At 41.9% G+C, this 25,569-nt stretch overlaps 1 protein-coding gene across 1 annotated transcript in view; it reads right to left on the bottom strand.

Annotated features, from left to right (window-relative positions):
- LOC136833817 (kinesin-like protein KIF3A) overlaps positions 1–21,575 on the bottom strand; it is a 140,429-nt gene extending 118,854 nt beyond the window's left edge. Inside the window, 3 exon segments of the mRNA XM_067096114.1 lie at positions 15,690–15,759; positions 15,761–15,909; positions 21,435–21,575. Of these exon segments, the coding sequence (XP_066952215.1) occupies positions 15,690–15,759; positions 15,761–15,909; positions 21,435–21,440 (225 nt within the window). The 5' untranslated portion in view covers positions 21,441–21,575.
- Positions 21,576–25,569: the final 3,994 nt, after the last annotated feature.

Genomic DNA, 25,569 nt, shown 5'->3' with positions numbered 1-25,569 from the left:
CGCATGCAATCAGGGGATGTAATGACTCCTGTACCCTCCTACTAGGTCTGGTAAATGGGTCACCTGAGCAGCAGGCCTTGGGGTAAAGTAACCATGCAAAACAGGAGGGTAGGTGAGTAAAGAAAATTTTCAAGGAACCATGACATCCCCTTACACAGACCTCAATCAAAAAGCAGCTAACTCTGGTTATTATCAAGCAATGGGTTCAGAATGAGTTATGCTATGTTCCCCCCCCTAACTCATCATTAAAAGAGAGAGGGCAGAGGAAACTAAACTAAGATTGGATGCTTGGTGTGCAGTTACAGGAAACCTCCCATATTCGCAGGGGATGCACACAGCACGCCCCCCCCCCACTAATAGATAAAATCCATGAATATTTAAAACCCCTCTAAAAATACTTAGAACTGCCTATTTTGATAGTTTAAACACAAAAAACCCTCTAAAAATGCTTATACCTGAGTATTTTAATAGTTTTATCACAAAAAGTGCATTTAATCATGAAAATATGAAAATACAGTAATTTGTGAATATTTCTCAGTGAAAAATACCACGAATGGGCAAATTTTCCGTGAATAATGGGTAGATACATTCCACAGAGAAATCCGCGAATACGTGAGTGTGCGAATAGTGAGACCGCAAATACAGGGGGTTTACTGTACTTGTATCTTGCCCAAATCCAGCAGGTAAATTGGCCTTACCATTGCTCTTGAAAAGAGACAGAAGGAAGGAAGGCAAGCCCAGTCACTGCAGTCATACTTCCAGACACATTTGGCATAGGTACTCAAATGAGATACTCTTCTGTTCAATGGGTAATTGGGTGCCTACAAAACTTGAGTAAACACCACAGGCCCCATGGGGAAGGTACATAAGGAATCGTGGGTGACACCCCTCAGGTAGAATATGGTAAAGGTGGTCTGTCTATGCCAGAAACCTGCACTCATTACATGAAATACTGGGTTCTGCCTAAAAGTGAGGGATGGCCCCATGTCCAACTTTGTGCACTCTCAAGCAAGTAGGGAGCCCATCTCCCTCAGAGGAGCCATACACACATCTGATCACCTCACAAAACAAAGCCAGAAAGAAAGGGTGTTCCTACACATCTACTTCTTGCACTTTCCTGTGGTAATAAAGTTTGCTACATTCCAGCCTCTAAACCACCAACGACAAGCTGACCAATGCAGCTTCAGTTGCTACTGAAGCGAGCCAAGGAGGCTTCACCCTTGAGGCACAAGCTCCTCCAAGGATGACATGACTACATGCCAAAGCCAAACTGATTGTTCCTGCATGGCCATGAACTGCACTGTAACCTCTTTGAACTTGCTCACTTGGGGGACCGATGGGAAGGTTCTCACTGCTGCTGAATCTATAAACATGCCCAGATAATTTTCCTACTACTTGGGTATGAGAGATGACCTCCCCCAATTAACTAAGATCCCTAACTTGTGGAAAAAAGTGAGGAGGTGATATCTGTCCTGAAGCAACTGCACATCTGAGGATGCCAGGACAAGTCAAATATCTAGATATCAGAGCAAACAAACATCTCTCAAGTGAGTGCAAGCTGACACCAAGGTGGACATCTACATGAACACCAGAGGGGCCGTCACCAATCCAAAGCACACCTGGAAATGGAACACAGTCCCCTTACATACAAGGCGTAGGTACTTGAAAGTATGCAATCTTCAGGTCTATCGAAAGCATATGAATTCCTGTACCAAACATGCTGTTTCCACCTCAAAAAAAGATTGTACCATACATCCATTCAATGGGGTGAACTCAATCACCTGTCTTTAACACCAGTTACCTTCTCCACAAGGATAAGATGACTGTAAATACCTTGAGACTGACATTCTATGACTTTCACTGTGCCTTTCTGCTTCACAGCTTTTAGCTCTGCCAAAAAAGCCACAGGCTTATTCAAACTTGGCAGGTACTGTCATAACAGTATTGGTATGTGCAAGAAGAGAGGATGACAATCCTTCAGCAGAATCCTGTATCCATCCTGAAGGACTGATACTACACAGGGTTCCACTTCACTGCTGTCACTTTGCCAAATGGTGTGACAGTCAACCCCCTACTCATAGCAGAGAAAAAAGATCACCATGTTCAGCAACCCCCTCCCTTCTTCCCCTTTCCTCACTTCCTAGCCACAATTTGGCGTGGGGGACAAAAGGGTTAAGAAAATTCCCAGCTTTCTTCATGGAAGAAGATTGTGCTTTGCGACCTCAGACAATGAAGGTTTAGCTGTAATTGCCACTGGGCTTAATGGGACTACCTATGGATGGAGGTTAGTTGCAATAAATTTGGTGCTTATTTTTTGCAATTTTACCCATAATAACATTAAGTTAATGTATGTCCTTACAAAGGATCCATCTACAAAAGACTCCGTTTTCCACTGTTATCCCAGTATTATACTTATGACTAAGTTTTTCCACTGTTCCCAGTATTAAACTTATGATTAAATTTTCAAATCCCATTTATTCCATTAGTCATACCCTGAACTTATGCGAGATTAGGTTCCAGAATTCCTCGCACAAAACGAATTTTCACTGAAGTTTGGCACTGTCTCTAAAAAAGCTAATAAATATGACATTTTTATGATAAAATAAAGTTTTATATATACTTACCAAGTAATTACATTGCTACTAGTTTCACTCGCTCGACAGCTAAAATTTTGAAATTCGCGGGTCGGGCTATTTTGCTTGGCTAGGTGACTAACCCCGCCCACTTTCGGGGCAAGAGAGGAACAACTAGCAAAAGGATTCAATTTGTTGATGCCATAATGTTCATGTGAGGGTAGGAGGGAGGGCTCCAATCATGTAATTACTGTACTTGGTAAGTATATACAGTATAAAACTTTATTTTACCATAAAAATGTCATTTTTATAAAAGTAACTTACCAAGTAATTACACTGCTGATTCCCACATTGACAGGAGGTGGGATGCATGAAAAAATCTACCCCAAAACATTAGTAATGGTAATGAATTTGAGAACAGAAAAGATTGTTAGCATTCAAAATACCTGTTGTTTCCTTACCTGATAAAGGAGCTGCTGCAGGAAGGTACTACAGTACCTCTATTGGCACTCTCCTTATCATATGGTGGTGCGGTGGTACAGCCGAGGCTCACCTACTATATTAGTGGGTACCTTGTAGCAATGATGATTCAAATTGCTGACAAAGGTAATAACGTTCCCCCTCCCCAGGGCGCAGTACAGAAAACACAACAATGAAATAAATACAGTATCACCTAATACAGGTTGACCATCACTAATCCGGCATCATTGGGACCTAGAGGGTGCCGGATTAGCCATTTATTAGGCTAGAATACACGAAACACAGTAGCTAAGCACCTCATCCTAGAATTAAAATATCCCATAAATCAGTACAAGTTGGTTAATAAAGAAAAGACAATTATCAAATACAGGTAGTGCTCGAGTTACGATAATTCGACTTACGATATTTCGAGTTTACGATGGGGTTAGCAATTAATACCGATACGAAAATATTTAGGAAATATTTTTAGATTTCGCGCAGGCAGCGAGAGAGACCAACTTACAATAGACCAACTTCTTTTCCTCCATCTCTTTATTCCATCTGCTAGTTAAAAAAGTAAAAGAGAATGATAAAAGTATTGTTAGTAACGTTATACTCTTGCGTAAATGTGTACAGCCATAAACAACCGAACGGGAAACTGTTGTTTTGCTAATAATCGTAGGCTATCGGATAATAACTGTTGTGCTTGTATTTCAACCATCGTACGGTAATACACAATTACTGTTGTTATGTTACAAATGACGTTAAGTACTGTACAGTAGGACTGAAATATTTTTTACACTATACTCTTGTTCGCTTTGGAGAAAAGATCGCCAAGGAAATATACTGCTACAGTAACTTTAAGCTGCAAGTTGTAGCTGAAGCTGAGAAAATATTCAAGCTGCTAATGACTATATATTATTGTGCATCGACAACATGGATGAAACTCGACCGTAAATAAAACTGGAGAGAATGTATTTTAATCAAAACTACTGGGCATGAAAGAATACAAATTACTACTGTTTTCAGTTCGATAAAAGATAAATACGTAAAGCTCGTATTGTGATGAAATCAAGAAAATAGCGAACGGAATCTTGATTTTTTACTAAAAAAAACATGCCCCCAAAACAGGCAGCCGCGATTCCATAAACGTCATACATTAATGAAAAATAGCTAAATTAATTTCTGAGACCTATTTAAGTTATATTTCGACTTAAAAACACTTCGTATAACGAAAAATATCCTTGTCCCAAATACATAAAGTATCCATATTCATTTACGCTAACTAGAAGCAAGAAAAGCTCTTTGAACTTGGTTAAATATGCGATATCGATTCCAAAACAAAATATTGATTGCAATTTATAACACAAAAGCAATATGAGAATATACACGCAATTGGAAACAATGTAGTAAAGCATAACTTTTTAAAAGATGCACATTCGTTATGTTGATGTTTGTATAATACTGTTAATATGTGAATAGAGTTCAGTATAATGTAGGCTAGGCTACCAGTTTGTTGATGCAGCACACTGCGCCACCAAATTGAAGCGGCTGGCGAGCGAGTTAGCGCAGCGACCGGGGAAATTTGAAAATTAGTGCGGAAACATTAGAAATTACTCAAGCCGAAATTTGTGCCAGATTACTGATTGTTCCGGACTACTGATTGCGGATTAGTGATGGTCAACCTGTACCACAGAAAGTTAAAAACCACTGCCCAACTCGAAGGACTGGAGAGCACTCCAGTACAATGTATACGCCATCCTGGCTCCTTAAAAACTCAATTCAAGGCGAAGAAAGGAAGGAAGGAATGCTTTCTATGCTCCTTCCCCCAACACTGTGGTAGTGTTTGGAAGTTGGGTTTGTATGATAAGATTTACTTTTGTTCATGTGTTGTTTATTTGATGATGTGTTTTCTGCCATTGTGTTGTTGTGTGTATGTTTTGTGTATGAATGTGTTGTTCGTCTGAGTGTTTGTTTATTTTGTCTTTTTTATTGCAGTCGAATTGATTGATAGTGGAGCTCCCTTTCACCTGTAGAATGGGATTTCTGTTGGCATCATATGATGAAGATGAGGGATGCTGACAAGTGCCATCTCTAGGGACTACAATGGTTAGGAGATTGAAGTTGAGGGCCCTGTGCAACATCATCAAGCTGAGTGATATCTAAGACAAGGAGTGTTTTTTTGGACAAACTTTGTGTGCTGAGTGCATCTGGGGTTTAATGTTGAGGAGAATTCTTAAGGGGTGCTGCCAATGAATAGTTTCCTCTGCCAATAATATATAATGTGGTGATAGTGATTCCATAGTTAAGACTGGAGATGTTTGGTTAAGTGTAAGTTCAAGGAAAAGGAGACAGGTGGCACCAAAATCCAGTTGTGTATTATTCACTGACAGTTGACACAGTATAAAGGATTAAATACAGACACCCCCACCAAGAAGGTCTGTCTGTGAACTTTACGTGAAGTTTGAGTAATAGGGGTGGAGATCCCCTAAATTTGAAATTGTAATTAATTTAAGTACAGTAAGTTTCTTTTGGTAGTATAAAGATTGATGAGTTAGGGTTAGGTTTAAAAGGTTTTGGTGATCTGTAGTATTAAGTTAGGCTAAGTTTAAGTATAGGAAGATTGTTTTGGTAAATATTAAGAGTAAGTAGGAAGTAAGTGTAATGTTAAGGAAATAAATTAGGTTAAGGAAAATCAGAGTTTAATTTAATAACCTTCAAAATTGTTCCCATCATACTGCCCCAATTGTGTACTATAAAAAGCCCCTACAACACCACGCCAGCCACCGAAAATGGGCCCAAAGTACCGCAATTATCGTAAACTCTTTCAATTTCCTTCAAATAATGTGCTGCAAAGACTGACTTACATTTCCAGAAAGTTGCTTGCAATACAGGCAGTCCCCAGTTATCGGCGGGGTTCCGTTTCTGAGGGTGTGATGATAACCGAAAATCGCTGCTAACCGAAAATCAGTGATTTGAGGCTTTTTCGCGATTTTCAGGGGTTATCGGCGCCAAAAACCACCGATTTTCGGTTATTGACACTTCTGTTAGGTATGTATCGGCGCCAATACCCAATTATCGGCACCGTGAGCGGAAATCGGCGATTTTCGACGGCGAAAATTGCAGATTTTCATCGCTAGACAAGCCCCATAAAACCAGATCGCTGTTACCCAAGCCCACCGCTAACCGGGGACTGCCTGTATAAAGGAGAGAGACAAATTACGCTTGAACACCAATGAAGTGGCTACAGCTCCAATTTCAAGAGCCTTCACTTTACACAATGGAATAACCTCATCTTCAACCGAAGAATGGGCTTCCGAGATGAGGTCTTGAAGGAAGAATGACAGGGCATTCTTTGAAAGTGGCTGAAAAGGATTTTCAAAGAGAACACCATAAAGCGTTTGAAGGACCACAAATCTTCTTTGTTCTGTGAAGATAAAACCTTAAGAGCTCTCACAGGACACTATACCCTCTCTTCCTCATTTGGGCCTACAATTTCAGACAAACTTTTAATTGCAAAGGAATGAGGCCATGGATTGTAAATGGACTCGTTCTTGGCTAGAAATCCCAAAGAGAAGGAACAGACAGCATTCCCTTGGGGAGAAGCCCACTCTTTTGTCTATTGCATGATTTGTCTTGTGGTTGCTAAAGTGACTAGAAAAAGGGTCTTTCCAGTTAGATCTCTTGAGGAAATCGAATGCATAGGCTCAAAACGGGGACCAGACAACCATTTAGGAACCACATCCAGGTTCCATGGCAGTACTGCTACCTCTTTCTGTCTCATGGTGTCAAACAATCTAATTAGATCAGATAAATCCTGATTAGAGGAAAAGTCTCCTCCCCTGTGTCTGAAGACAGAGCTTAACATGGCCCTATAACCCTTAATCGTCGAGGATGACAGGTTTATATCGGTCTTAAGATATAGCAGAGAGTCTGCTATTTCAGCTACAGAGGTCTGAGAAGATCACACTCTGTGCTTTGCCCTATAACCTTAATCGTCGAGGATGACAGGTTTATATTGGTCTTAAGATATAGCAGAGAGTCTGCTATTTCAGCTACAGAGGTCTGAGAAGATCACACTGTGCTTTCTGCACCATTCTCTAAAAATTGTCCACTCAGCCTGATAAACTCTATCGGAGGACTGCCACCTGCATTTGACAATAGTTTGCGGAGCCGATCTTGAAAACCCCTTCTTTCTTAAAATTTTCCTGATACAGTAGTTTGTAGCCTGTCAGGGCCAGAGTAGACAACCCCTGATGAAAGTGCCAGAAGTGGGGTTGTCTTAGCAGATGAGGTTTTCCAGGTAGCAGACTCGGAAAGTCTGCGAGGAGGTTGAGAAGGTCCGGGAACCATTCCTTTGTCAGACAAGAAGGAGCTACTAGGATCACTGACAGATTTTGATGAGTCTGGAATTTGCTGATCACCTATTTTATCATACTGAAAGGGCGTAAAGCATAAAGGTGACTTTGACCAGTCCTGAAGCATGGCACTGGTTGCCCACGCTAAAGGATCCAGAACTGGTGAGCAAAACGGGGAGACGATGGTTTCTGGAAGTCATGAATAGGTCTATGACCGGAGTCCCACACAACTTCCATAGATCCGGGCAAACCTGAAGATCCAGAGTCCACTCCATGGGTAACACTTGTTTCCAGCGGCTTAATTCATCCGCCATAGTTGAGCTTCCCTTGAATGAAGCACATAAGAAGCTTGACCTGAAATTGCTCTGCCCAAAGCAGAAGATCCCTTGCCATCTCGTAAAGGGAGAAAGTGTGTGCTCCCCCTTGTTTTTTGATATATGACAGGGCAGTTGTACTTTCAGAGTGCATTGTGATCGTCTTGTTGCACACTTCTTCCTTGAAAAATTATAACCCCAGATGAACTGCCTTCAATTCCTTAACATTTATATGCCGATCTCTTTGTTCTGGGGACCAGGTCCCTGAAATTTCCTTGCTTCTCAACAGAGCTCCCCAACCTAGGTTCAACAAGTCTGAGAAGTCGTCTAGGTTGGGGTTCAAAGGAAGGAGGGATTTCCCTTTCGACAACCTTCCTTCTAAGCTTCACCAAGGCAGATCCTCTTTTTCCTCGTTAGACGAGTCAGTAGAGTTCTTGGCTAGCACTCTGCTAGTCCCGAGTTCGAGTCTCCGGACAGCCAATGAAGAATTAGAGGAATTTATTTCTGGTGATAGAAATTCATTTCTCGGCATAATGTGGTTCAGATTCCACAATAAGCTGTAGGTCCCGTTGCTAGGTAACCAATTGGTTCTTAGCCATGTAAAATAAGTCTAATCCTTCAGGCCAGCCCTAGGAGAGCTGTTAATCAGCTCAGTGGTCTGGTTAAACTAAGATATACTTAACTTTTTTGTCTCGGGAGTCACTCTGAACACGAAAGAGTCTAGGTATTTTTTCTTTTGCCAGCTGATTATTAAGAAGAACTGGAACGGTCTCATATGAAGCCTGCCCAGAAGGACGAATTGTTCTATGGATGAATAATGTCCCCATAAGTCATCCATTCGTTGGCAGAGCATTGATCCAGAAGAAATCTGTACTATCCTGAGGCAAAACTCTATTCTCTTCGGGGAGGAGGAAAAAATCTGAAAACTCCAAGTCTATTATCACCCCTAAATAAAGGAATCTGTTGTGACAGAATTAACTGAGACTTCTGAGAGTTGATCATCAATCCCAGCTCCTGAGCAAGGAGAAGAGTCTTTGAAGGTCCTCCGAACATTTTTCTTTTGATTGGGCCTGAAGTAGCCAACGTCCAAATAAAGGGAGATCTTGATTCCCATCAGATGGAGTCATTTTGCTAGGGGAGCGAGAACTCTGGTAAACACTTGTGGCACCATCGATAACCCGAAACACAGAGTGCAGAACTGGAACACCTTGTTCCCAAACGTGGACCTCAGAAACTTCCTCGATTCCAAATGCATTGGGACATGGAAGTATGCATCCTGCATATCTATCGATGTCATCCAGTCTCCCTGGTGAATGGGTGACATGACGATTCGATTTGTCTCCATCTTGAATTTTGTCTTTTGTATGAAAACATTCAATGCACTGACATCCAGGATGGGGCTCCAGCCCCCTGAAGCTTTGGGCACCACAAAAAGACGATTGTAGAACCCTGGGGAGTCCACATTCTTTACTAATTCTGTCGCCCCTTTCTTGAGAAGGGATGACACTTCCTCTGAGAGGGCCAAAGACTTTGAGCCTTTGGAGTAAGTTGACAATGTTATTGGAGAGCTGCTTAAAGGTGGCTTTTGTTTGAAGGGGATAGTATAGCCTTCCCTCAGTACACTGATAACCCAGGGCTCTGCCCCCCCTCTCTCTCCACTTCTCCCAAAAAAGAAGGAGCCTGGCTCTTACAGAAGTTCGTAGGACGAAATTCTCACTTGTGAGAGACAAAATGGGCTGAGGATCTCTTAATGGCTCTGGAGACAAACCTGCCGGAAGACTGGGATCTAGAAAATGATCTTTGTCTGCTGCAACAAAAGGGCCGAGTCTGCAGCGGGGAGACTGTTCTGGAGGCATGAGAGGGCATCTCTTTAGGCCGCCTAGAGGATTGGGCAAAAAGATTGTGTACTCTTCTTCTGAAGATCCGAAGAAATTCTCCAGAACTGTAGCCTGCAGGAACAGGTGATGACAATCCAGCGGGGAAAACAGAAGGGCTGACTTCTGTGAGGGAGTCACTCCCTTAGAGGTGTAGGAACACCACAGTTCTCTCTCTTTTAGGACTCCCATTGTGTACAGGGAAACTAACCCCGAGGAACCATCCCTGATCCCTTTATCGATACATTGAGAGGACCCTAGCCAATCGGAGGCACTATCTTCAGGAATAACTGAGCAGTCCTTAAGCTTACAGGCTAGAGAGCCCACCGCCCAACCAAGAAAACTCATAGCTTCAAACACCTTGAACAAGCTTTTGAGAAGATGTGAGAGTTCCGTCGAACTGAACATAATCTTTGGTGAAGCAAAGGCAGATCTACAAGAGGAATCGATCAGCCTGGAGAAGTCACCCTAGGAGGAGGCAGAAACTCCCAGAGAAGGTGCTTCCTGGTGGCATAAGACAGCCGTCTGCTCTTGGACAATCTAGATGGAGGAAGCTGAAGATGGCTCTACCTTTGTTTCCTCTTCTCTGCTAGCCATCCCTCAATATCACTGAAGGCTTTCTTAGCAGAAGAAGAAAGCACTAACTTGGGTAGTCGAGAAGAGTCGGAAGACTGTGACTCCGTAAGAAAAGCAGACGGGGGCAAAGAACGAGCTGCAGGAGAAAAGAAACTTGGGAAGGTAGCAAGAAGATACCTTAACAGCAATGCATAAGCTGAAGCATGAGGCTATTGAGCAAGAACCTCTTCTTCCTCATCCGAGGACAAAAGAGACAAAGCTAAGTCCATAGGTTGAGGGGTCGATGGAGACTTCTTTAACAGGCTCAAAATACTGTCAAGCTTGCTCTGAATTGGGTCTACCAAGAAGGGCGCTTGCTTGCTGGAAGAGAGTAAAGCCTGAAATGCAGGAGACTGAGGCACAGAAGAATGCCCAACTGCTCGAGAAACACTAACAGCAGTAGGAGCCAAAGCGTCGGCAGCAAAAGCATGGCGAACAGAGGAGAGTGGGCGCTCTGGCGCAAAGGGAGCTCGGTGCCAGTGGGCGTCGCCAGCTGGCAATCGATGAACCACTGGGTGGACGGGCGAAGGCAGGAGCTAGGGCACTCTATGACGATCGCAGCAGGACAAGATGGAGCCAAGAAGAGCTGAGACGATTTTAGGTGCTCGGAAGAAACCGGGCATTCCGACACTAAAGGGCACTCAGGAGCCAGAGGAGTCTCAGGTGCATGAGGACGCTCATGCTCAGAAGAAGACATTTTAGACAAAGAGCGTTTAAGAGAAGCAGGACACTTGGAAGCCACACACTGACTCTCTACCAAAGGAGAAACAGAGGGAAAATACTCCGGACTGTCCCATTGACTGCAAGATAGAAGAGGACTGCAAACAGGCTCTTTGAATTTCTTACTCGGCACTGAAGGAGAATGGAACACATCAACCAGCACGCCTTTTCAAAGGGCGTGATTTATCTGCAAAACATCATTGGCGCCTGGGAGAAGAATAATCTGAGCTAGATGAAAGACGATGCACATCCAAGGATACACCTTTCCAGTGGCGCTTGGCTGCAACCTGGGATTCAGCACAGGTCCAACTGAGGGGGCGACTACCCGTGGGCAGACCCCACCGACCTCCCTTCGGCTACCGGTTTGACTTCTCCTAGGTTTAAGGGAGTATGACGTTGACCTTTGCCTAAGAGAATCGGCAGGACGGGCAACCACCTCCTCCACCAACACATCACTAACACTGGGCACAATCGGGCACTCCACCGACATTGCACTGGCACTAGGCGCTACAGAGTGCTCCAAATCACTCTTATGGTCCATAAGGACATAACCGATTAGGCTAACTGGGCAATAGATTCTACAATCAATTCAAACCTTTTATCAATTTTACACTCGAGGCTGGCAATGGGGTTGGGTTCGTTCGGATGCGAGAAAGCCGGGTAAAGGGGCAGGTTGCACAGAAGGAGAACTGGGTACGGGATCAACAGCAATAATAGGAACATCAATCTCGACATCAGGATTATCACTATCATGATCAACAGGAGATCCCTGACTAGCTAAAAACTTACTAATCCGTCTGGCCGTCACTTTTCTCTCTTTATCTCTAGCAAGTTTATTTAAATGAGATCTTAAAGTCTTCCACTTCTTACTGTCCCAGTCTATACATTCACTACATCGTAAGTCTACTGAACAAACTTGTCCCCTACAACCCGTGCAGATAGAATGGGAATTGTAAGATTCCTTAGTTAAACGCATACTGCAGCCTTTGCTGCAATACCTAAAGCTAGCTGAACTTGAGTCTGACATTTGGCAAACAAGCCAACTAAAGTCACAATCGGTAAACAAGGTAGTGTCAAATTAATCAAAGTCACAATAAAGGGCAAAAAACAGAGTCTAACTCTATCTAATAATAGTGAAAGGCTATCAAACCAAGAATACTTCACCAAACACAATGAGAAATCAATAGGAAAGGCGAATTCCAAAATTAGAGCTGCTGCTAAAAGCTGGTGTACAGCTACTAGCTGGTATAAACAAATTGAATCCTTTTGCTAGTTGTTCCTCTCTTACCCTGAAAATGGGCGGGGTTAGTCACTTAGCTAAACAAATAGCACGATCTGCAGTAATTTAAAATTTTAGCTGCCGAGCAAGTGAAACTAGTAGCAATGTAATTATTTGGTAAGTTACTTATATATAAGCTTATTTCTAGAGTATGACCTAATCATGCTCCCAAAGTATTACGATAACTTTTAAGTCATACTAAAATTACTGTAATTTCATTTAAAAGTTAGCTTAATACATTACCCTTAAAAAAAGAAATAAATGGTTAACGTAAAAATATAGGAGTGTGAAGATTACTACACTATTTCTCTTTCTCCCCCTTCTGACCAATCTATTTTTAGAAGTCTTCTCAACCTTGTTTTTAAGAACTACTTTATTCTAATACGTTTCTTTCTCTTTGTTCTGAAATTATTTTTCATGAACAAACAGTGTTTTTTATTTGGACTAATACAACTCGAAGTTGTCTCTATGTTTTAGAACGTAATGTCTGCCACACTAGTGCATTTACAGTATATTAAACGATAGAGGTTAAATAAGATCAATTTAAAATTTTCTACTGTACAAGTAAAGATGAACAGAGAAATAGTGATAAGTTGTAAGATATGTGTGAGTGCTAATTGCAAATGAGAGAGAGAGAGAGAGAGAGAGAGAGAGAGAGAGAGATTACTTAGGAATCCTTTGACCCGCTGTCGGCAACACTCCCCCATCCTGTCACATAAATTAGACATATTTGACAGCTCTGCCCTCCAAGGAGCTCACAAAAGATACAGAAATGATATTTGTTTGTTTAAAATAAATTTTGAAATTACAGTTTTTTTATTATTATTATTATTATTATTATTATTATTATTATTATTATTTATATTATTATTATTATGAATTAATCGTATTATTTGAAAATTAGTACTTATTATTAGATAAATAATTAATTTATCATACAAATCTAATAAACATATGTATACATGTACCATAAAAATTCTCTCAACTCAGTGAGAGAGAGAGAGAGAGAGAGAGAGAGAGAGAGAGAGAGAGAGAGAGAGAGAGAGAGAGAGAGAGAGAGAGAGAGAGAGAGAGAGAAACAATTATTTTTATTATTTAATGTTATTCAATTTACACATAAAAGCTTGAAAACTTATAGATTACATACAAATTAAATATAAACACTTTTGCAGGGTTCTTAAGGGTTTCTCAAGATTCTCAAATGTTCGTGTTTGTGAAAAATCGTGTATGACAATAATTAGTTAGGTTCCAATGAAAAGTTCGTGTGTCTGTGAATTTGCCCAACTCAAATCACACAAGTTTGGGGTATTACTGTACTATCCCATTATTATTCAAACTGATGTTTCATACCAATTTCATTTACCAAATGGTATTGTCCCATTACAGTATTACTAGTACAAGCAGGCCCCGTTATCAGCAGGGGTCCGTTCCTCACGGCTTGATGATAATCGAAAAGCGCCGATAACCAAAAGTCGGCGATAACAGTGCCGATCCCCAGTTATCGGTGCTGATATCCGGTTATTGGTGCCAATAACCAGGGATCAGTGCCGATGACCGGAGATCAGTGCATATTGGCACCGAAATCCAGTTATCGTCGTCACTAGACAAGAGCTGTAAAACCAGATTGCCAATAACCAAGGCAGCTGATAACCGGAGACTGCCTATATAAATTTCACTCTTCATATTTTTTATTATATCCCATTAATATTCCAAATGGAGTCCAATCTTAGTCATACTACAGAACTTGTACTATTTGACTCTACTCTTTATCTCTTATACTCAACTTTTTTGTTGAATCCAGATTTGTTAAATATTGAGCTGAAAGCAGAGAGAGCACCATCATAGTACCTTATGGTTTAGGGTTCTCTACTGAAATAACGGAAGCAATGTAAAAATAATTTCAATCCATTCACTATTTTTCAAGAACAACTAATAAAACTTGTTAACTATATTTAGGGAGTACAGTATTAAACTTTTAAATATATACATTTTTAATGTTATTCACTTGCAATTCATTTTTTTTTTAAATACATGCTAAGCAAGAAGGTAGCACCACCTATTCTGTGCACCTCAGAAGTAGAAACAGGGGAAGAGTCCAAGGTAGTCCTCATTTCTCAAAAGGAATAGGGAAGACAATGATTCAAGAACACGCTCAGAGAACCTGCCATCAAATGTACCCATGGTCAAAGTTGTACTAGCAGGTTGTGAAAGCTGTCCCCCAACCCCAGAACAAGAATGGCCCTCATTCTAAGTCCAACATGACTTCCTGTGAGAGCTTCCAAGACCATTTTCTCCTTCCTATGGAAGGAAGAAGGGGTAGAAGAGGAGGAAGAAGAGCTTGATGGATGATGATGATGACGATGATGAGAAAGAGGAAGACATGTGCTATCATTTCTTCACCTCCTTCTGTCTACAAATTTTACTCTTCCCAGCTACAACATGTGCTAAAGGAGGCTTCAATATCACAGCGTTTGTTAGCTGGAACAAAAACAGCAACAACAAAAGCTCAGGATACTGGAGAAACAGAAATGTCAGCCAGTACTCCAGCAATAAAGCAGCAGCAGGGGATAACACAATATGAACACATATTGCTGTCTTACCTGGGATGGTATTAGTGAGGAGCACATGCCGGTAGCCTACCCTCACATACATCCCCTTGGAGATAAAGAGGAGGAGAGGCTGATGGTTGGGAGAGAGAGGACACTTTGGGGGAACAAAGCTGAAAAGACTCACCCATATCAAAGAAGAAGTACTCCCCTTTGAAGAAATGGGCAAACATCTTTTGGCCTTCCTCCACTGCTGCTGTACCCCTTCACTGGAAAGGAGAAACCAAGAAAATAATACTGTACAGACAAACACCTGCTTATGTCCTTCACATCTTCCAATATTCCTTTTCTTGTTCAGAACAAAAAACCCCACACAGCAGTCCTACAGTAATTAAAATCAAAGAAGTTTCAATTTGGTTAACAAAGTGCAGCAAGACCTCTTACTCAACCATAGCCAAAGAAAACAGTGATTCTCCCCATTCACCATCAAACTTTCATCACCAAGTTTATATGACTCTGCAACTTGTGGCTTCCCGTAAAAATGGTGGTTTGTATTTCAGGAACCAACATAATTTTGGTTTTCAAGATTTTGATTCATCTGCTATTTGAAAAGTTTACAATACTTCAACTCTGCAACTTGTGTTAAAAAATACTCCTACATAAAAATGATGGGTTTTGTATTTCCATAGGAACCAACATAATTTTGGTTTTCAGAGATTTTTCAAATTAACACTGTATTTAAAAATTATTTACAATACTTCAAAGTTCCTCTATTCCATAGATAAAATTTATAACGTTCATCAACTTCATAATTTTTTGTTTTTGAAAACTCTTTCCCTTGACATCAGGTATGCACACCAACGACAGAGAACCAAGAAGGTGTGTGAAAAGCACAGTACTAAACTGTAAAATGTCTTAAGAGAAAACCATTAAATAAACCACATACTGTACCTGCTTAGAATCTGGACCAAACACTGAATCAAAGGTGAAAACTTTTGGTGGCTCTCCAGCTTGGGCAGAGATTTTTAACAAGCACTGAACAATTAAGGTCATCGCTCTCAACAGTACATGCAAAGTTGGCCTTTTTCTCACTGTCACTAAGAGGTCTTACGCGTACAACTACACGAACATTTTCTCTGTCTTTCAGGGCACCGTCCCTATCCTTGTCCGGCTGAAAAAGAAAATGATTGCAACAATGAAATGGTGATTATATCATTCACTACTTCTCTGTAATACACTGCAAGTAAAGTCTTAACCTTTTGATTCTAATTTACTCAAATTTACTATTCCCAGCCCTTCATTCTTTGTTATTCCTACCTAAAATCTAAAATAATCCCTTGTACAGCATTTTACTTAGAGAAATCTCTCATTTTACCGATTATAAAAAGAAAAGCAGCTTAGGTAAGTTGGTTAAAAAACAACAGAATCCTAGAGGAAAATAAATTTACATAATAAAATTGATTACTTGGATACTTAATCAGTACTTGTAAAGATAGCTTATATATATCTACACCGACGGGCGAGTTGGCATTCAAACAAATGATCAAATGGCTGCCTGAATGACTGTCTAGTACACCTATTCTCTACCAGGTGCGTTTTGAATGTTTTAGCTCTTGTCAGAATTCTACTTGACAGGCCACTAAGTTGTGGGGAGGCTGGGTGGGGTTTTACTTTTACAGTAGGTTAGTATTCAAATAACTGATTTTATCATGAAAATTATCATTATTTGGAATGAACCTTACCTACTGTTAAAGTTAGCTGACTACCACGTTGAATAAGGATGGTGGGTTTGTACAGCCAGAGAAACAAGGTTCAGCCTGATGTGCAATCCTTACTGGTAAGTAGTCCCCAGACGTTGGAACCACAACAGGGTGCAAGGTCCTCATAGCAAGACTTGTCAGAGGATCTTTACATGGGAAAAAAAAGGACTATCTTGTGGACTGCTGGAGACTCCTATGCCTCAGTCGAAAGCCCATAGCTGAGAGTTCAAAACTAAAGACAACTACCACCATCAGATAAGAAGGTGTGCTCCTATACACCAAAAGCATACCTTTGTACCTTCATGCTCTAAAAATTCAATAGCAGGATTTCTAACAATTAATGATAAGATAGAAAGCAAGGTTAAAATCATATCTGGTTCAGGAGAAAGAATCCCTGCCACAACAAAAGGACTAAGGGCTTAATACCTCATGCTAAAATTGAACATTTGCAAACTGTGGGGCAAAAACAGTTATAACTCCCTGAGCTGTAGGACAACCTTTTCTAGAAGAAGGTTTTAAAGGAAATAAAGACATGTTTACAGTATGGGAGCCATGAGGATTTTCCAAAAAAAGGTAAAAACTCAGGAATCAACTGTGCTCGCATAGACTTTACCCATCTTGGACATAGGAGTGTTTGGCGTTCTAACATCACAGACAGATTCTTTAACTTCTCTTACAGGTCATGTCTGGCCAGGTAAACCCTTAAGAGTTCTAACTGGACATAAGACAGCCATTATTCCACTGCTACCTAATTAGTTAGTTTAGGTGCTGTTACAAATCTGGGAAGGGCTTTCAATTCTAAATCTTTTCTCTAAACAATGAAAGAAGAGAGAGGTTGCCACTACAGCAAAGCCAAAGAACAAAAAGGGCTTGATGCTCACTGATATAAACTCTTAATAGTTCTAATCTGGACATAAAGACAGCCACTTCTTCATTGCCTATCAAAGCAGTTAAATTAAGCACTGTAATAAAACTGCAAAGGGCTTCCACCCCTATATCTTTTCTCCAAGTACTGAAAGAAAAGAGACAGGTTGACCCCAGAACAAAGCCCCCAAACAAGAAAGGGCTTCAAGCTCACTAATACACTTTACACAAGAGCTAAAAGAAAAGTGATTTCAAAGTTCCTAAGTGATGCCTTATCAAAGGGCTTAACTGCAGTTAACATCTGAAGGATTACATCTAAATTTCCTCGTAAAACATGATTGGAAGATGAAATTTCCAGCACAAATGATTGAAACCTCTTCAAACTTTAAATCGTGAGCAATATTCCAGTCAGCATGATGCAGAACTGAAAGCAATGTACAGTCAAGTAGTGTCCTTGATAGCTGTGGCAGAAAACTGCTTTGTGTGCCTGAGATACTTGTAGAGCTTAAAATGACAAAATTTATTAATTAATTTGTATTTTTCATAGCTAACAAACCTGCTGTCTTAACTTTTGGATAATTCTTCTAGAGCCAGCTGGAAACCAGTAAAAATAACAAACAAGGTAGGCCGACAGGCCTAGGTGGCAATCGTCAAGTTCCTTCGCGCATATATCAAAAGAAATGATGCCTCAGTTTCTTCCATCCCAGGAAACTTGACTGAGGGGTGGCTAGAGGTGGGTTATATAAGTTAAGACTGCAGGTTTGTTAGCTACAAAAAATATAAATGGATTACAGTATTTAAATTTGTCATTTGTTGTTCGGTCTTAACATAGAACACTTTTGAAAGTGTCTGGAACCATGGTTTAGACTAACTTTTGGAGGGAGGGTAAGAGTGTCTGGAATAAGTGATTATTTAGCAGTCAGACTTATGGGAATCCATACAATGTGATGAATGAATGAATGAATGAATGATTTTGAGTTATCTGGCATCATGACAACTGGGTCACTGATGCCGATATCAATTAAATGAACAATATAGCTACTACAAAAACAATAAACAGATAAAAAAAACTGAAATATATTTTTGCAAGAAGACCAGCATCGATAATAAATCTAAAAATGCCACTGGTGTCATACACCACATCCTCTCCAAGGATCTTGATAAGGATGAACCTGCCATCCCGACCAAGAGCCTCAGAGAGGTAATGGCTGCTAATATCCCCAAGACTGGGGCACTCAACCAGCAAGTGCCTCACAGCAAGGGGACCAGACATTCCTCACAAAAAGGTTGATTCTCCCTGCCCTTCAAAAAGCTGTGCATTAGGTGAGTATGCCCAATCCTTAAGCGACAAAGAGCAGTCTCCCATCTTCTAGGCATACTGCCATACTTCCGAGGAAATGTAACATCTGTAATTTCTTTCATTTTATTTTCTCCTATACTATTCCTATGCTATTGACGCAAATTAATGATAAATTTTCTAATGCTTGGGAAGAAATCATTACATAAAAGTGGACACTTCCTTGGAAGTAAATCTAGAGCTGCTGCTTTGGCCAATCTGTCAGCTTCATCATTTCCGTGCACACCAGCGTATGCCAGAACCCAACAAAAACTAACCTGTGTTCCTTTGTATGATAACAGGTGCACCCATTCCTGAATTTTTAAAACCAAGGGGTCAGTAGAATTAAAAACATTAAGTGCCTGTAATACACTCTTAGAAATCACTAAAACTTGTAAAATTTGTTTCATCAATAATTGCTATTTTTTCAATAGCATTTAAAATCCCAAGTAACCCTGCTGTAAAAATACATGTTAAAACAGGAAGTGCACCTTTGGTGCAAAAGTTGTTACTAAAAACTACAAATCAAACACCAGTGCTGGATTTGGAGCCGTCTGTGAATACACAAGTGGAATCCTTATGAAGCTCACTGTGTTCCATAAATATGGAACGGATTTCTATAGCCTATCTGTCATATTTTTCTTAAAACCATAAAAATATTTACAAAATGAAATTTCTAATAATTTCCATGGCAGGGTTACTGACATTTTATAAGGAAGCACCTCCTTTCTACTGATATCAGTAGTGCCAAGTAACTGTTCAAGTCTATACCCGTAAGGATGAGCGACATTTAGGATGCCAGGTAGAGGTGAGGTCAGGTACCTGGCAACTGAAAGATGCTTCCACCGCCAAGCCTGAGGAAAAGTCAGGTCAAAAACGGAAGCCTCTACTTGCTCCTGGGGAAAAATTTCCCCCGGAGCCAGGAGAGGCCCCAGAGAGGATATCCTGATCGTCCACTCCCCCACAGCCTTCCACACCTGACAAAATAAATGAGGAAGGGGAGGGGGAGTCCTCACCCAAGGGAGAGGCAGCAAGAAGGGGAAGCTTGCCGGGAGGGAGAAACGATCCCGACGGTCAGCCACCAAAGGAGTCGTCGGGGGCGTATAACCCTCAGACGACACCTTGACAGGCTTCTTTTGGTAGTGTCTCCTCCCCTCAAACTTCACCCACTGTTCGGCAGACCAGGAACAACACTCGGCACAGGAGAAGTGCGTGAACACACATGTCCTCTGCAGGTGGGGTTGAGGGCAGAGGGCGTGTGGGTCCATATCCACGCTAGACCGAAAAGTATTACATTTCTTTCCTCCCACCCCAGGAGACACACGCTGGGAAAGGAGGGCTTGCGGAGTTTTCCACATTCGCGATAATGAAAACAAGCAAAAAAAAGAAAGATCCCACCGGGAAAAACAGCTCAAAGGTAGTCAGGGCAGAGAGTGAGAAAACATGTCTGCAGCGCATGACGACCGAAAGCAAATTGGAATGTTTACATCCGGGCAGGCGGTAACCCCGCCTCCCAGACAGTAGTTAACTGCCTAACCACCTTGTTTGAAAGTTCAACGGCCATTTCCAGCTACGCTGAAAGTAATTCCTAATGTAAAGGAATGACAGTTTGTATATCAAGTAGGAACAAGCCTAAAACACAAGATCGGCATTGTGAAAAATATAAGGTTCATGTAGCCTACACTTTTAGGGGACAAATAAAAGTAGGATAAAGGTTTACACTAATCCTAGGGCTACAAAGTTAACTATCCTACAACATTCTATTGTAGACCCCTGCCTAATGAGCATATGTCAACACGGACCGTACATGTGAGTCTCCATCTAGCCTTAGGCGAGTCTCAAGGTGACCCCCAGAGTTTCATGGGGCCTTGGAAATTGACTTTTTCTACAGTATTTAGGTTGCTTATCATGAATTTTTTTTTTTGTTGGTTGACTGTAATTAACTTCAGAACAGGTATGGTTTTGTATGATGGCCATCCTGGAATGGTATTCGTGCATGCGCAGTTCTATAGGGGAACTTTTAGTAAAAAGTGGAGTTTCTTTCACCGAGGGGTCTTGGGGGCAGAGCCCCCTGGCTAAGTATCATGGCCTACTAAGTTAGGTTAGGTTATAGTTCCTTTTATAATAGGTTTCCTCACCCATACCCTTCCTGAACATACGGCTCCCTAACAGCCTGCGCACGCGTGGAACCATTCCACAACAACGTGAAAGTCCGGTCTTTCCCCCCCCAAGACTACCCCCAACCAAACCACCCGTTCCCAAAGGGTCCCCAATCACGTCGGATAATTATGAGGCGAATGGCAATTGACCTAAACACCACCATCTCCCTTAAAGAAACACCATCTAAAGGTTAGGAAAAGTCAATTTCCGCGATAACAATGGTCGGCGCAGAGCTGTCACGTAGCGTGACCTCAGCGTGACCTCGTGGTCATATAACGAGCATAAGTAACCGAATTCCTGGATGGATCCAAAGGTTAAACTTGGGAACGAAGGCATTGAGGGGTCACGGCTCCAGGCCAAGTCAAGCATCTCGGGGTAAGTATTCAGATTTGGCTTAACCTAACCTGACCTCGACTGCTGTGCCCTATTCTAAGGGGGGTGACCTCATTCAACCTAAATTTGACGACTGGGATCTAAAAGTAACCCAAAGCTCACAAGCTCTTCGCGAGCATCGCCATCCTGCGGAATGACAGGCTTAAATCCATCCCCCTCCCACGTCTTCTGACCCATCCTTACCGCCATGACGTGCGCCGCGTAATGCCCCGGCGTGCAATATGTCAAACGGGTATCCTTTGCCCTCCTGTGACCTGACCAACAGCTCGATCACTGAGCAGGAAGAAGGCCTGGGACGATCTGTCACTTTTCGGCCACCATGGAATGTTGTCATTCTCGGTTTGGCTGGACGTCCGTCAGATGGCACGAGGATCTTGATCAATATGGGAGGACAGTTTGAAACTGACATGGAACACAATACTTTTCGCGTCATTTCAGATTTTTGTTGGGGGGGCAAAGACGGTTTGGCCAGCGAAGCGAGCCTAATCAGCTGAGTTTTTTTTTTTTTTTTTGAGCTATTTTATGTGTTTTTGAAGCCACATGAGCAAGGTATTTCAGCAAAAATTATATACTCCCACTACTATATGTTTTATCTCATCATCACTGGTAGCTAGTAGACAGACAAAGATCAAGAAACATAATATTTCTGAGAAATTTTATATATTTATGATTGCACATTTAAAAAGAAAACATGCTGTTACTTCTTGGGGCTTGGTGTTGAGGGGGCAAACATGTTGGGGTTGGGGGTGAGGGGCCAAGTTGAGGGCTTTTTGGGGGCAACTTGGGTCTTGGGGGCAAGTTGAGTCTTGAGGGGGCAGTTGACACCCCAGCGCCCCCAAATGACGCCCCTGGTCTCCCTTGATGGCCGTGTGGTTTAATGCACGTCACTGTAGTCCTGAGTTCTTGTCCTCCGTGGTTCGAACCCACAAGACGACAAACTTATTATCAACTAAAAAATCCCCTTTTGGGTAATATATAAAAATATATTATTTCTGAGGTAGAGCAAATTAGATATTAAAGGACATTTGTAGCTTAATCTGTAAATGTAAATGGTAATTCAATATGGAAGCGTCATTTATCCCAGTTGTTTGAAGGGAAATTGTATAATCCTGTTGAAACTTATGAGTCTTCACCCCCAATGTCAGTGTTCCAGTGGTGCCCCATATGACAATGAGTTCTCCTCCCAGTGTTGTCATTGACTCAGGTGTAATAAATATGCCTAATGATTATGGTTTCCTGGAAAGGTGTAATCCAAATTCTATACAAACTGATGTTAAGGAAACTCCTAAAACCCAGAGTAGGCCAGATGTTGTTTTAGGAGGTCTGCTCAAATTATAAAAAAAAAAACCTGACAGGTTAATAGAACAAAATACTGTACGTAATTTTACCTATGGGGGAAGAATGATATGTATTGCCAATGAATGAGAAACATCACTTGGAAATAATATATGTATTCTTTTGTGCCTGTTGTTTAAGCTGTTGACTTTCTGCCACTCATCGAGGCACGCTTTACTAAAATGTATTCCTTTTAGTTGTGAATAAAACTTGGAATGTCTTGTCATGTTTCTGTCAGACTACCTTGTAGTTAGTCTGGTTGATGAAAACACTAAAGGAACCTTCGAATATTCTTGCACATTCTACTGACGTCATGTGTCTACTCAAGGATACATATAGATCGAGGCATAGGCGCACTCCTGTAAGACTTTGTCTTGAAGGTATGTGACCGAGACAATATTATCTCATCAACATCCTGAACTCAAGGCAACCTTTTGGCCTTCTGAGAGTTTCAGGATGGGCTTTGTGACAGTCAGTGATTTCGTTGAACAACACCACAGCAGTGGCATACGTCAACAAAAGGAGGGAATCGTTTTTTCCTCGTTTCATCTCTTGACATTTGCAGGTACTCAAGTGCTCTATAGCACACTCGAGAGTTTAATTAGCCAGATACATTCCCTGTGGAAATGTATTGGCAGGCGAGCTCGGCCTCGGGTTTGAGTGATCGGGGCAATGTGTGCTCTTCACTCTTTTCCTCACGAAGATTAACGAAGAGACTGCTCGACTGAGAGATCCCTACTGTCTTTATGTGCCTCCCAGCGCAACAAAAGTTGGTAGTTTTCTCGCTCGTTTGTACCTGACCCATGGGCTGCTATGGTGAGGCATGCTGTCTTTATGGGAAACATCGATGGCTACGTTTTTCCTGCCGTATTTGTCTATTTCACTAGGGGTTCAATGAACATTGCTCACCCCGAGTTACGGACAAATGTTGAAAGACTTCGCATTTCGGGCGACCTGATAGCTCTGCTGCTGAAGCATCGATAAGATTTCTCCTTAATCCCCAACCTCCTGTGGCAGCTACACAAGAAGCGGTTCCTCAGGCAGTACATCCCTGTGTGTTCAGGACTGGGAGACTTTCCAACTTCCCTTGCAAGCATAGGCTTTCTTGCCGAGCGGCAACGGATATAGCTGGATATCTCTTGAAGTCCTCTGTAACACTGTTCCAGGGACTAGATCCGTCTTTGCTGGTTGGTGTTGTCGACGGAACTTTTCTCGGGTCGAGTCACTCTTCAAGTCTGGTCTTCCTCGTATTCTCTGCCGAGGGTTTTTCTGTTTCAGTTAAAGAACGTAGGACCAATGTAGCCTTTTTCTCTTCAGTCAAGATTTAGCTACTGATGAGAAGACAGGGAACATCCGTGGGTTCTCATCCTGTCCTGTGCTCTGCATGCGCCCTTTGTGGCGGAATTCAAACCTGATAGATCTTCGGTTGCTGGAGATGGGTAAAGGTCCAGCCAATCACAGCACACAAAACCACAAAACAAAAACTGCAAACAAACCTCCACCAACAACGAACGAAAAAAGAGACACATGCACCATTACCGGTATCCAAAACAAAAACCAGACGAACTCGTTCACTTTCAAGGTTGGCGTCAACTGCCAAGACTTCCTAAAAACCGAAAACTCCTGACAGACAGACAGACAGACTGAGATCAACGGGACAACTCTTCACACAAAACGTTGGGAAATGCTAAATACAAACAAATTTACTCATCCCTCGGCCTTTTTTTAGGACCATCTCTCATCTTGTTGACCTTGGAAGATGGAAGATGGAACAACTCCTCAGATGTTGTAGCGGACTCGAATCCGTTGGCGTGTATTGTCAGGTTCGAGTCCTTCTTGTTCCTCGCCTTGGACTTTGTATCGATGATCCAGGTCAATCGTTACTTTCTCCTATTAAGGAGCTGCGGTACTTTTCGAAAAGGCTCGACATTCCTAACTGGATGTCATCGACGTTTTCGCTAGTACTATCTCTCCCAAGGAAGAAGTGTTTAAGGACACATCTTTCTCCTAGCTTCGTGAGGCGATCGAGGGATGTACTTGGCAGCTGACGACGACGATGCTTGTACAATCCACCCAAGAGTTCATGAAGTCAGTGGCTTGGTCCATCCCTTGCATTCCGGAAGTTTCTGTCGGTCTGGAAGCAAGATATGGTCTCAGAGACCACACTGGTCTTCTACCTTCGGTCTTGCCCACAGGTCCATGGAACTTTTTCTCCTTGGTCCTGAGGTGGCTGCTCAACAAGTTGTGTTTTCTTACCGGCACCTTCAAGAGGACAGGTAGCATCTCGCCCAAGGTGTTGGTTCTGGAAGTGAGAAGGATCTCGAGAGTGACTGGCCTCTCGTTCTCGACCTTCCTCGTCCTACTACTTCTCTTCCTTCGGGATGAGAACGAGACTCAAACCATCACTTGCTGGATCTGGCGTGGGATGCGGTCAAGACTACACATCGAGCACGTGTTCTATTTTTCTTCTAGAATCATAGAAGCAATTCCACTCCTTCCTCTAGGAAGGGGAGGAAGTAGACTCTGGCTCCGGCTCTTAGATTCTGCCCATACTCATACAATTCCTCACGTGAAAAGGTCCAGATATCCGACATATGGTCTTGCAGCTCCTACACTCCAATCAATACGTCAATAGGCATGGTGCTCCTCCTTGCTCTTTCGACCAGGAGTAGCAGCCCAGTTGTGCAGAACTCCAGTCAGTTCAAGAATCACTCAGATTCCTCCCCATAACCAGCGAGTCTTCCTAATGTAAAGGACCGATGGTTTGAATATTGTGTCGAGACAAATCACAGTTAAAAGTAAATTTTATTTTTCCCTATGCATACCTGTGGTCCTCTACATTACATTTTCATGCCCGTCCCAATCTGAAACATGGGCCAAAAGGCAAACTGGAATGTGTACATTCCGGCAGGCTGGTATTCCCGCCTACCTGATGGTAGTTAATGGCTAACCACCTTGTTCCAGGGTTTAACGGCCGTATCCA

Source organism: Macrobrachium rosenbergii, chromosome 52, assembly GCF_040412425.1.
Source record: "Macrobrachium rosenbergii isolate ZJJX-2024 chromosome 52, ASM4041242v1, whole genome shotgun sequence".
Lineage (NCBI taxonomy): Eukaryota > Metazoa > Arthropoda > Malacostraca > Decapoda > Palaemonidae > Macrobrachium > Macrobrachium rosenbergii.
The sequence above is the reverse complement of the archived record's forward strand: the minus strand, read 5'-3'. Positions and strand labels throughout refer to the sequence as shown.